Below are 11,409 nucleotides of genomic sequence, written 5' to 3' on the forward strand. Positions count from 1 at the left end.
AATTAATTTTGAATGTAATTGAGGAAAATGGAATTTATTTTAAACATTTTATTTAAATAATTAATAATATCAAGATAAATAATATTTATATTTATGGTAATAATATATGATTTGTTAAAATATAATGTTCTAAATTTTTTACAGCTAAATTAGTATAAGTAGAAGATGAAAAATGACATGGCACACTTCCATTGGTTACTGTTACAACTGTATTCACCTAAACCCGCCATACCCTTGGAAGAAACCTCCCCTCCTCCACCACCCAAAATAAACCCCATCCACAGCTTCAGAAGCCTCCACATGTGAACCGCCTGGATGAACCCAACAACAATCGCCGCCACCGCTGGATCACCTACCCACCCTTCATCGCTCTTCCCACAAATTACAAGATGCAAAACCATGAGAGAACTTCACCAAGTCCACGCCCTCTTCCTCAAAACAGGCCAAATCCACGACCCTTTAGCCGCAGCCGAAATTCTCAAATTCTGCTCCCTTTCCGCTCACCGTGACATCGGCTACGCCCGCAAGGTTTTCCGCCAAATGAGCGAACCTAACTGTTTTTCTTGGAACACATTCATCCGAGCTCTAACGGAATCTGATGAAAACGATGAAACGAATGAACCGCTAGAAGCATTGCTTTTATTCACTGAAATGCTCACCGACGGGACCGTTTTGCCTAATAGATTTACTTTTCCTTCGGTTTTTAAGGCCTGTGCTAGAACTGGGAAGCTTCTAGAAGGGGAACAGGTTCATGGTTTAGCTGTGAAATTTGGGTTTGAAAAAGATGAGTTTGTTGCGAGCAATCTTGTAAGAATGTATGTTATGTGTGGAGCCATGGAGAAAGCTCAGTTTCTGCTTAACAAAATGATGGTTGAATTTGAAAATGATGGCAAATTAGTAAATGATAAGAGGAGAATAGAGGGTAATATTGTTTTATGGAATGTGATGATCGATGGGTATATCAGAATTGGGGATTTAACGGCTGCTAGGGAATTGTTTGATAAAATGTCTCAAAGAAGTGTAATTTCATGGAATGTGATGATTTCCGGATACGCCCAAAATGGATATTTTATGGAAGCAATTGAGATGTTTCGTTTGATGCAAATGGGGAAAGTGAGGCCTAATTACGTGACTTTGGTGAGCGTTCTTTCTGCAATTTCAAGAATTGGGGCACTTGAGTTGGGGAAATGGGTGCATTTGTATGCTGAGAGGAATGACATTGTGATCGATGATGTGCTTGGCTCTGCATTGATTGATATGTATGCTAAGTGCGGGAGCATTGAGAAAGCAGTTCAGGTCTTTAACAGGATAAGTAAACCGAATACAATTACATGGAGTGCGATAATCGGGGGTCTCGCAATCCATGGTAGAGCGAAGGATGCTCTTGATTATTTTTCAAGGATGGAACGTGAGGGGGTAACTCCTAGTGGTGTTGTCTACATAGGTATATTGACTGCTTGTAGCCATGCAGGGTTAGTAGAAGAGGGGCGTTTATTTTTCAATCATATTGTCAATGAGGTTGACTTTGAACATAGGCTTGAACATTATGGATGTATGGTTGATCTATTAGGCCGTGCTGGGCTACTTAAAGAAGCTGAAGAGTTTATATTGAACATGCCAATAAAACCCGATGATGTGACATGGAAGGCCTTGTTAGGTGCCTGTAAGATGCATGGGAATATAGAGATGGGAGACCGTGTTGCTCAGATTTTGATGAATATGGCTCCTCGTGATAGCGGAGCTTACGTGGCATTGTCAAATATATATGCTGCTTGTAGAGATTGGGAATCAGTTGCAAGGGTGAGGTTAAAAATGAATGAGATGAATGTAAGGAAAGACCCTGGATGCAGTTGGATTGAGCTAGATGGAATTGTTCATCAGTTTCTTGTGGAAGATGATTCCCACCCCAGAGCTAAAGAGATTCATTCAATGCTACTCGAAATTGCCGAGCAAATGAGGTTGGTAGGATATAAGCCTGATACCTCGCAAGTTTTGCTCAACATCGACGATGAGGAAGAAAAAGAAAGCATACTCTACTATCACAGTGAAAGGATTGCTATTGCATTTGGCTTAATCAGCACAAACCCTGGAACACCGCTTCGGATAGTGAAGAACCTCCGTGTATGCGATGATTGTCACTCTTGGATAAAACTAATCTCGAAGATTTACAAACGCGAAATAATTGTTAGGGATCGGAGGCGTTTTCACCATTTTGAGAATGGTTTATGTTCTTGCAAGGACTACTGGTGACACCCCTCCTCCATTCCCCATTTATGTGGTTTTAAGTATATACTAATAACTTCTTTAGTGGTAGCATTAAATAATTAGTTATCCCTGATTTGAATCAAAATTTTTGAAGAAACATGACTGCAAATCTCGTTGCCTTGTTACCAACATGTTCTTCATTTCAAGGGCTAAATATGTGCTTCACCATATTGGCAATTGCTCAAATGTCTAAAATGTTGAATTTGATATTCCATGTTTTACAATAACCTAACTCCAAACCCTAAATTAAGGTGAGTAAAACTTGAATTGATTCAAAAAAATTAAAAAAAGAATTTGAATTTCAACTTAATCAAGTCAAGTCATTCGAGTTCGAATAACAAATTGATGTAAATACCTTTTGACCCTTGTTAATTCTGAAAATGAACAAATTGATCTCACTGAACAAAAAAATTTAAAATAATTTTTAAAAATTCAAAATTTATATATTTAAAAAAAATTATAATACTAAATTATAATTATTTTATTTTGAAAAAATTTTCAAATATATAAAATTTTAAATTTATATATATTCTAACATTGTTTTAATAAAATTTTAATTTTTTAATTTAACTCAAAATAATTTCAGACCCTCACCTCTAACGTAAATAGTGTGAAGAACATCATTAGTGCGCATGTTTAAGAAATGCGATTGCAAAGTAAGATATTAATTACGATACTCCAAAACACAAAATTAAAATTGAGGGAGGTGTTCTAATATTACTGAAAATCTTAAATAATAATACTTGGTATGGCCCCCTTGAAAGGCTTTAACCAACCGACTTAAAAAGGGTAGTTTGAGGACAAGGTCATTGGGCATGAATAAATGGCCATTACTATGTCTCCATCATGCTCAACAAAGGTGTCATGTGTTTTCAACCTTAAATTTCAATTTCCTTACAATTGGTTTCACTCTCTCTGAAACGTTTTAAGAAATTTGGAAACCTAATTTCAGCAAAACAAAAATACCCTTTGCTGTGGAGAGTGAAAAAAGAAAAGGTGAAAGATTATTTATATAAAAAGAAAGAAAAAAGAATAATAGAAGAAAGAGTGATGGTAGATGAAAATTTCATGATTATGAAAATCAATGATTGTTTAAAGGGCAGCATGAATTTGAATAGTGAAATGTTGGTAATTCCCTTCAAACTTTCAAATAAACCCTCCCTTTTTTTGCATAAAAAACCCTACCCCTTTTTTTCTTCTTCTTTTCTCTAGTAGGAATTTATTTCTAAAAGGACATAATTGGAGGCCCCATTTAATGCTAAAAAGAAAAACCTTCAATTATTTGTATAATGTTTCAAAATATATAATATTTGTTTTCCATTATTCCTATTATAAAATATCTTTGAGTTAGTCAAAAGTTTTTATTTAAACTATTGGACTGTTAAGTCTTTTTCATTAAAAGTTCGATCGACGAGTTTCAAGCAACAACTTGATAAACGGTATAGTAGAACAATATCTATTGATAAATAAAAGAACATATCTTAAATCTAAGTTGATCTAATGGTGAGAAAAAAGCTGTTCTAATTTTGATTTGCATATTCCTAACATTCAAAGTTGTTTTATAAAGAAAAAAAAATATTTTATAACTTTTTGAAATTACCCCATAGTTTAAACCAACGTTATATATATAATGTCTACCATTTACACCTTAGTCATTTTTAAAAAAAGTAAAATTCTGCAAAGTTCGCATGCATTTATTTAAGCTGCATTATTAAAAAATGGATGGCGATCATTATTACTTGGGATTGTTTAAATATATCTTCTTTTTTTGTTTTTTGGAGAAATTCCCTGTAAATCCTAATGGATTAGGACATAAAAACTGAGTCCACTGCAACAAAACTACCACTATTAAACTCAGCCATGCTTTTGCTAAGTGACCCACAAGCAATCATCTTGGGCTCACCAAAAAAATACATAAACTACATTTCCACTTGCATCAATAGCAATGCACTCTCAACAATTTGCCTCTTTTCCATGTCCTTGGACTAATGAAAAGAGAAACAACAATTTGGACCTGCCATGGAAACTTATATATGGAATAAAGGACAAGGCTTGGTGGTGGTGTCCAGTGTTTTCTGCATAGAAAACCTTCCTTCTTAAAGAATGCAAAATGAAGATTAAAATATGTATATAAATTGGGAATTAGTAAAAACTAAAGTATAAATATACAAATGTAGATTTTTACTATGGGTATTGTTTCTGAGTTCAGGTGTATCTCTCCTTCACTATGTTATGATGCAATCTTTTGATTAATGGTGATGACTATACTATACGAGTTTGAAATTCTATAGAGCTCGGGTGGTGGAATCATGACCGTTTATTAATAGTCAAAATACTCAACACTCTGTCAGCTTTCCCAAAAAGAAAACCTCTCTTTCTCTCATTGAAAAGCTCCACAACACAACATTGATCTTTGCACCTTCTTTTTTCTTTTATTTTTCCTCTCTCTCTCTCTCTCTTCCTCTATCTGGTACTTTCATGGAGGTGTTCAAACTTTACTGTGTTTGCATTTTCTTCTTTTTTGTGTTGGCCAAAGGCCTATCTTCATCTTCTTCTTCACCGGATGTTGAGCTTCTGTTGGGAAAGATTAAAGCTTCATTGCAAGGTAACACTGAGAACTTGCTTTTATCTTCATGGAACTCTTCGGTTCCTCTTTGCCAGTGGAGAGGACTTAAATGGGTCTTCTCCAATGGGACTCCTCTTTCTTGCACTGACCTTTCTTCACCACAATGGACTACTAACCTCTCTCTTTCCAAGGACCCATCTTTACACCTTGTTTCACTTCAGCTCCCCTCTGCTAACCTTACTGGTTCTTTACCTAGAGAGCTTGGGGAGTTCTCTATGCTTCAAAGTCTTTACCTTAACATTAACTCACTGAGTGGGACTATTCCACTTGAACTTGGTTACAGCTCTTCACTATCCGATATTGATTTGAGTGACAACTTGCTCACTGGGGTTTTAGCTCCTTCCATCTGGAACTTGTGTGAGAGACTTGTTTCTCTTAAGCTTCATGGTAATTCACTATCTGGGTCTCTTCCTGAACCTGCATTACCAAACTCCACTTGTAAGAATTTGCAGTCCCTTGATTTAGGTAACAACAAATTTTTAGGGGATTTCCCAGAGTTTGTAACTAGGTTTCAAGCTCTTAAAGAGCTTGATCTTTCGAGTAACATGCTTTCAGGTCAAATTCCACAGAGTTTGGCCACTTTAAACCTGGGAAAATTAAACCTTTCCCACAATAACTTCACTGGAATGTTGCCTGTTTTTGGTGAAAGAAAGTTTGGCCCGGAGGCTTTCGAAGGGAACAATCCAGGGCTATGTGGGTTGCCTTTGAATAGTTGTAGTGGCAGGTCACAGCTGAGTCCAGGTGCAATTGCTGGCATTGTGATTGGTCTAATGACTGGAGTGGTAGTTTTGGCATCATTGTTCATTGGCTATATGCAAAACAGGAAGAGGAGCAGCAATGGAGATAGTGAGGAGGAACTGGAAGAAGGAGAGGGGGATGAAAACGGGGTCGGGGGAGTTGTCAGTGAGAGCAAGCTTATTTTGTTCCAAGGCGGGGAGCATTTGACATTAGAGGATGTACTGAATGCAACTGGTCAAGTCATGGAGAAGACAAATTATGGGACTGTTTATAAGGCAAAGCTTGCTGATGGTGGAAATATAGCATTGAGGTTGTTGAGGGAAGGCAGTTGTAAGGACAGGAGTTCATGTCTGCCTGTCATAAAGCAGCTGGGGAAGGTTAGACATGAGAATTTGGTTCCACTGAGAGCATTCTATCAGGGGAAAAGAGGGGAGAAGCTTCTAATTTATGACTATCTTCCAAATAGAAGCCTACATGACTTTTTACATGGTATGCATATTTCGAGCTTTCAAAATCTGCAGCAATAGTAATATGTCACTTCATATTGATTTAACCTTTATCTGTAAAATGTTGAAGTAATTTGTTTTGTGAATCTTTGGTGTATAATGGTCTTTGATTGTGAATTCATCGAATTCTTATCTTATGTTTGTGTCTAAATGCAGAATCAAGATCAGGAAAGCCAGTTCTAAATTGGGCTCGACGGCACAAAATCGCATTGGGGATAGCCAAAGGATTAGCACATCTTCATACAGGTCTCGAGATGCCGATCACCCATGGGAATGTTAGGTCCAAAAATGTGCTTGTAGATGACTTCTTTGTAGCCAGGCTCACCGAATATGGACTCGACAAGCTAATGATTCCGGCTGTGGCCGATGAAATGGTTGCCCTCGCAAAGACCGAAGGTTACAAGGCACCGGAACTTCAAAGCATGAAGAAATGCAACACCAGAACTGACGTTTATGCATTTGGGATACTGTTATTGGAGATTTTGATCGGCAAGAAGCCTGGGAAAAATGCAAGAAGCAACGATGTTGGGGATTTGCCTTCGATTGTGAAAGCAGCAGTTTTGGAAGAGACAACAATGGAGGTTTTCGACGTAGAAGTGTTGAAAGGTATCCGAAGTCCGATGGAAGACGGGTTAGTTCAAGCACTAAAGCTTGCAATGGGATGTTGTGCTCCGGTAGCTTCTGTGAGACCCACCATGGATGAAGTTGTGAAGCAGCTGGAAGACAATAGACCAAGGAACAGATCCGCTTTATATAGCCCTTCAGAAACAAGGAGTGAAGTTGGCACCCCATTTTGAGCTTTTGTTTGTCAAAGTTTTTTATTTTTCATCAAATTATCACCTTTCATTTGCCTTACTGCTATTAATATCTGCTTGTCAAGTAGGAAAGAAGTGGTAGTGCTTGATTTATGACTTAATGTTTCTTGAGAAAAAGGTTATATTTTTCTTGGGTGGAAACTCAAAAAATTTTACTAGGGTTTATGTAATTGATTACAACTGATCACCTAAAAGGCCTAGTGTGGATTCTTCTATTAATCACAAATTCGAAACGTATGTGAAACTTTATACTTATGCAATTTACTTGCTGGCTAAATTCATCAAAGAGACAAGAATACAAGGGACCAAAGAGGGAAAGCAGGGGGAAACTGTTAAAGCGAAATACATAATTACAAAAGAGAAGCAACAAAGAAATGAACAACACTACGGCACCATAAAGAGGCCGAGGTCGATCAATGGCGTTTTATGACAAGTGAAATTGTTGTGTATGAGGCAGAGGTACATGACAATTTCTATGGACTTTTTTGTACACTTGTCAAATGGATTGATTAAGCAGAAAAAAACTCAGGGAATACTACGTACTATATTAAACGATATATAATATTATATTTATGTGGGAAGAAAAATGAGTTGTTTTTCATCTTGTTTCGCTTGGATTTTTGGTTGGGGATTGATGAGCATTAGCACATGCGGCCTGGGCGGCAGGCAAGGGCACCTGCATTCGAAGTAAGGGTGCCGACCAAGAAAGACGACTTGGCGCTCAAGCTCGAGGCCCTGGCGTAGCTGGCGGCTCTTCCAGCACCTGATGGAGTGAAATAAGCTCCATTCAACAACAGGTCTCCCTCCGACCTCCAATTCCAATGTTTCCATTCATCACTATATGTGTCCACTCTCTTTGTCACCTCCTTAGCAAAGGGATTAACAGGGGCAAGGTAACGGTTGCCTTGGCTGTTAATGGTGGGATTTGCACTTCCACCAATTGCATACATTTCCCAGTGCGTGTAGTCATTGTTTACGACATGGAAATATCCGTGTCTACACCTGCAACATTTGGTAAAGATGGCCAAGTCATTTTACGAAAGGGAAATAAGATATTTAAAATTACATAGCACTATGAAAGTTTTTTTACCTTGGCATTCTCTGGATAAGGCCCTCACCGAAATGATTATAAGCAATGGTGACTTGCATCTGCTTGTCTCTTACATAAGAGTCACTATGTCCCAACAGCATAACCTGTCATCAAAATTAGATTCAATGAATTAATTTAAGTCCTTTCTATAGCATGAATTTACCTAAAGATGTACGAGGGAATCTATCTTATTCTGAATTCTGACCTCATTGTGATGGGTGAAGTAGTTGTTTGAGATTGTGATCGCAGTGGATCCCATTACAGCATCGATAAGTCCATCGGCACAATTAGACAGCGAGTTGTGGTCGATCCAGATGTGACTCGACCCGAAAATTGAAATGCCGTCACCGTCAGCCATGGTTCTCCATCCGTAATGAGAAGGGGAGCTACGGACCATGGCGTTGCCTGTGGGCTTGCAATTATGAATGTGGAGTCCATGGATGATAATGTTGGTGACAAACTGGATGGTGATACAGGCCCCGTAAGCGATATGCACGTTGACGCCCCGAGCATCAATCGTCTTAAAACTGTTCATTATCAACTCCTGCTTCAACGTGATCACCATGTCACGCTTGAACACGATCCAAAGAGGCCTGTCTTGGATAACAGCATGGCGGAGGGTTCCTGGTTTGGGGTTCACAGGGTTATCATCGCCAGGGTCAGTCACAACATAGTACCTTCCATCACGACCACCAATAGCATTGCGTCCAAACCCAATGCCGCAGCTTGCAAGGCGTCTTCTCCTACGATACCATCGCCGGTCACATCTCCAACAGTCATCGATTGGATTCCCTATTCCACACGAGAAATATCCCAAGTTTCTCCTTGCTGTACTATTTTTTATGGTCCTGAAAACATCCCAAAAAAAAACACCATCATCATTATCATCATCATTACTTAATTGGAACCAGATTTAATGATGGAAATTTATTGTGACAAAATTAAATGAGTTGATCATATGACTTTTAGCTGCACATCGAGAAACTCTAAAGATTTAAGCTGATATATATGTAAGACTTACACATATATTTTGAGTGAACAAATCTGTGTATAGTATCGGATTGATGGACCATATTGCCCTAGTTGTAAAATGATAAGGTGGGAACTAAAAATGTTAGAGCCCAGAGTGGGTCGGTGGGAGGGGGCAAAAGCAAATCAAAACATTGAATACGTAGGGATCCTAGTGTCAGTAAATACAGCTAGTTTTTTTGTCAGCTATATAGCTGTGGTAGATCAATGAAGAATTTAGCCATTTTTTTCTTCTGCATGCATTGAAATAAAAAGGGCAGGAAGCAGATCTCTGATTCGTGGGCTCAATCAATCTCATTCCATGCCTCCTTTGACAGGCTGGCAAAAGGGGAACAAATAGTTCAACTCAGCTGAGTTTAAATCTAATCGTCTGCCATTGTTCAAAAGAGATGGGGGATGAAGGACAAAGATATTGGCATAATGGCAATATATGCAAGTCGTAAAGACCAATGGCCGAACTTGGTGTGAGTAGGCAAATTTAATATAAAAGCTTGATGTTCTTGGGATTATACTTCGATAAGGAAGGAATAACATGACAACAAAATAATAAATTAAGAACGAGATGCGCAGATCTCGGGACATGGGCATGTGCTTCACCTGGCTAACTAGATAAACAAAATAAAAGTAGGCCCAGTGTGACAGAGAGTAAATTTTTTAACAGTGAAGAACATGGCAATGGATTCCCCAAGTAGAATCAATTCCATAGGAAGAATAATTATTAAACACTACGTGATTGCATGAACAAAAAGTAAGTTCAAGTTGGACTCTAAATATAATCCAGATTTAATTGTTTCCCTAAGTAAACTGAACATGGGAAGAAGCTGAAAAAGGAAAAAGAACGACCCTTTGTTGTTTGACTGGATCATGTTAGGTGAAAGGACATTTTTGACTAGCCAAGTAAGAAAAACAAGGCCGGGGAAGACAGACAAGTGAAAAGGACTTGTCTGAAACTACAGGTTTTGGCAAGTGGGGGGGGGGGGGAGAACCAATTAAGGGACTATTCATGTGGAATCGAGGGTCTTATCAGTTCTCAAAGAACTAACTATTACGACAAGCATTAATGAAATCCTAAATATTTAATTATATTTAGGAATTGATTAAATTATCATGTGAAACTGAAATGATAAAAGACTAAGAATTTGATAATTATGCAGAAGTACTGAGTTACAAAGTTGGGCTGATCCAATCTGTTGTAGATCAGATAAAGAGACTCACATATCAACCATTGAAGCAATTTCTTCAGGATTGTCGACTGCGTGCTCATTTTTCCATTTATCATCATCCAACCTGAAAATAAATACAGAACAAAGTTTAAAACTGCAAATGCAATGAATTCAAAGGGTGTTTTGTTTAGTTTTTTTTTTTTATGTTTAGGTTAGATAAGTAAGTTGGTTGATCATCTGATTCTAGATATGATCTATAAGATCCAATCTCAATGGCTTATAAACTTCCCAAATAATTTTGCTTACCCGTCTGCCGTTGATGAGTTCTTCAAGCCCTGCAATTTGTTTCCTTCAGCAAGCCTGCAATTACAAACACGATGAAAATTCAAAAACCAGTTGCACCATGTATGTGTATATATAGCTTGGCTAGTTAAATTTGCATTTGAAAGTGCTTTTCCCTTGGACTGGAAACAGAGAGAACTCGAAGTTAGCTGATTGTTTCCCGAGAAAAAGGAAAATGTACCTTGAGTTCGGCTCTGTTTTCTCTGCTGAGCCATTGACACAAACGAACAACATAACAAGTAGCAACGTAAACGAAGAGAAGAAGAATCTCCGAGAAATCTCCATTGCTGAATCTCTCTTCCTCCCTATGAAACAGTACTCTGTGTTTTAAAAAATTTTCTGTTTGGAAGAAATGGAAAAACAGAAAAGGAAAGAAAATGAAATTTGGAGTCAACTGAAAAAAACTGGAGTGGCGCAATCTCTTTTATAGGGAAAGCGAGAGAGACCGAAAAGAAAAAATCATAATAATAACGTTGGATCGTAAAACGCCGTTAAATCTTGGTTAAGTCAAATTAACCCAAAATTTTTCAATTCATTAACCACGTTTAAATATTTTTAACCTCCCTAACCGCCACTAACTGAAAAGAAATTTAACGCCACCACGTGTCGATGTGTCGGTCGCTCACGTGCCACTGCCTTTTCATCCACTGACACTTCAGCTGGTCTCCCTAGGGTCCAATTTTTCCACGTCATATTTCTTGAATTATCATTGGATGATTACATTACGTACTCGCAGTTGACGGTGGAGTATTATACTCGCTTTAGGGCGGAAGCCAGGTGGCCACATGGTCGACGTGGAAGGATAACTAAATATAATAGGTAAGTGTAGGAATAA

At 38.0% G+C, this 11,409-nt stretch overlaps 3 protein-coding genes across 3 annotated transcripts; 2 read left to right on the forward strand and 1 right to left on the reverse strand.

Annotated features, from left to right (window-relative positions):
• Positions 1–175: 175 nt before the first annotated feature.
• Positions 176–2,474, forward strand: LOC107922939 (pentatricopeptide repeat-containing protein At5g48910). Its single transcript, XM_016853140.2, has one exon. It carries the CDS (start codon positions 316–318, stop codon positions 2,248–2,250), a length of 1,935 nt encoding a protein of 644 aa, XP_016708629.2. The 5' UTR covers positions 176–315; the 3' UTR covers positions 2,251–2,474.
• Positions 2,475–4,453: 1,979 nt separating this feature from the next.
• On the forward strand, positions 4,454–7,183 carry LOC107924507 (putative kinase-like protein TMKL1). The gene is made up of 2 exons (XM_016854993.2): positions 4,454–6,118; positions 6,292–7,183. The coding sequence occupies exons 1-2, from the start codon at positions 4,744–4,746 to the stop codon at positions 6,930–6,932; spliced, it is 2,016 nt and encodes a 671-aa protein (XP_016710482.2). The 5' UTR covers positions 4,454–4,743; the 3' UTR covers positions 6,933–7,183.
• LOC107924508 (probable pectate lyase 8) lies at positions 4,718–10,970 on the reverse strand. Its single transcript, XM_016854994.2, has 6 exons — positions 10,756–10,970; positions 10,539–10,592; positions 10,285–10,356; positions 8,246–8,888; positions 8,041–8,144; positions 4,718–7,952 (listed from the first exon to the last, which is right to left on the reverse strand). The coding sequence occupies exons 1-6, from the start codon at positions 10,857–10,859 to the stop codon at positions 7,592–7,594; spliced, it is 1,338 nt and encodes a 445-aa protein (XP_016710483.1). The 5' UTR covers positions 10,860–10,970; the 3' UTR covers positions 4,718–7,591.
• Between the last annotated feature and the right edge of the window lie 439 nt (positions 10,971–11,409).

This window comes from Gossypium hirsutum, chromosome D11, assembly GCF_007990345.1.
Source record: "Gossypium hirsutum isolate 1008001.06 chromosome D11, Gossypium_hirsutum_v2.1, whole genome shotgun sequence".
Lineage (NCBI taxonomy): Eukaryota > Viridiplantae > Streptophyta > Magnoliopsida > Malvales > Malvaceae > Gossypium > Gossypium hirsutum.

Coding starts and splice junctions, on each gene's coding strand:
- LOC107924508 (XM_016854994.2), bottom strand. CDS start 10,859: ATGGAGATTTCTCGGAGATTCTTCTTCTCTTCGTTTACGTTGCTACTT. Junction 10,357..10,538: donor AACTCATCAACGGCAGACGG/GTAAGCAAAATT, acceptor ATTTATTTTCAG/GTTGGATGATGATAAATGGA. Junction 7,953..8,040: donor CTTATCCAGAGAATGCCAAG/GTAAAAAAACTT, acceptor CAAATGTTGCAG/GTGTAGACACGGATATTTCC.
- LOC107924507 (XM_016854993.2), top strand. CDS start 4,744: ATGGAGGTGTTCAAACTTTACTGTGTTTGCATTTTCTTCTTTTTTGTG. Junction 6,119..6,291: donor CCTACATGACTTTTTACATG/GTATGCATATTT, acceptor GTCTAAATGCAG/AATCAAGATCAGGAAAGCCA.
- LOC107922939 (XM_016853140.2), top strand. CDS start 316: ATGAACCCAACAACAATCGCCGCCACCGCTGGATCACCTACCCACCCT.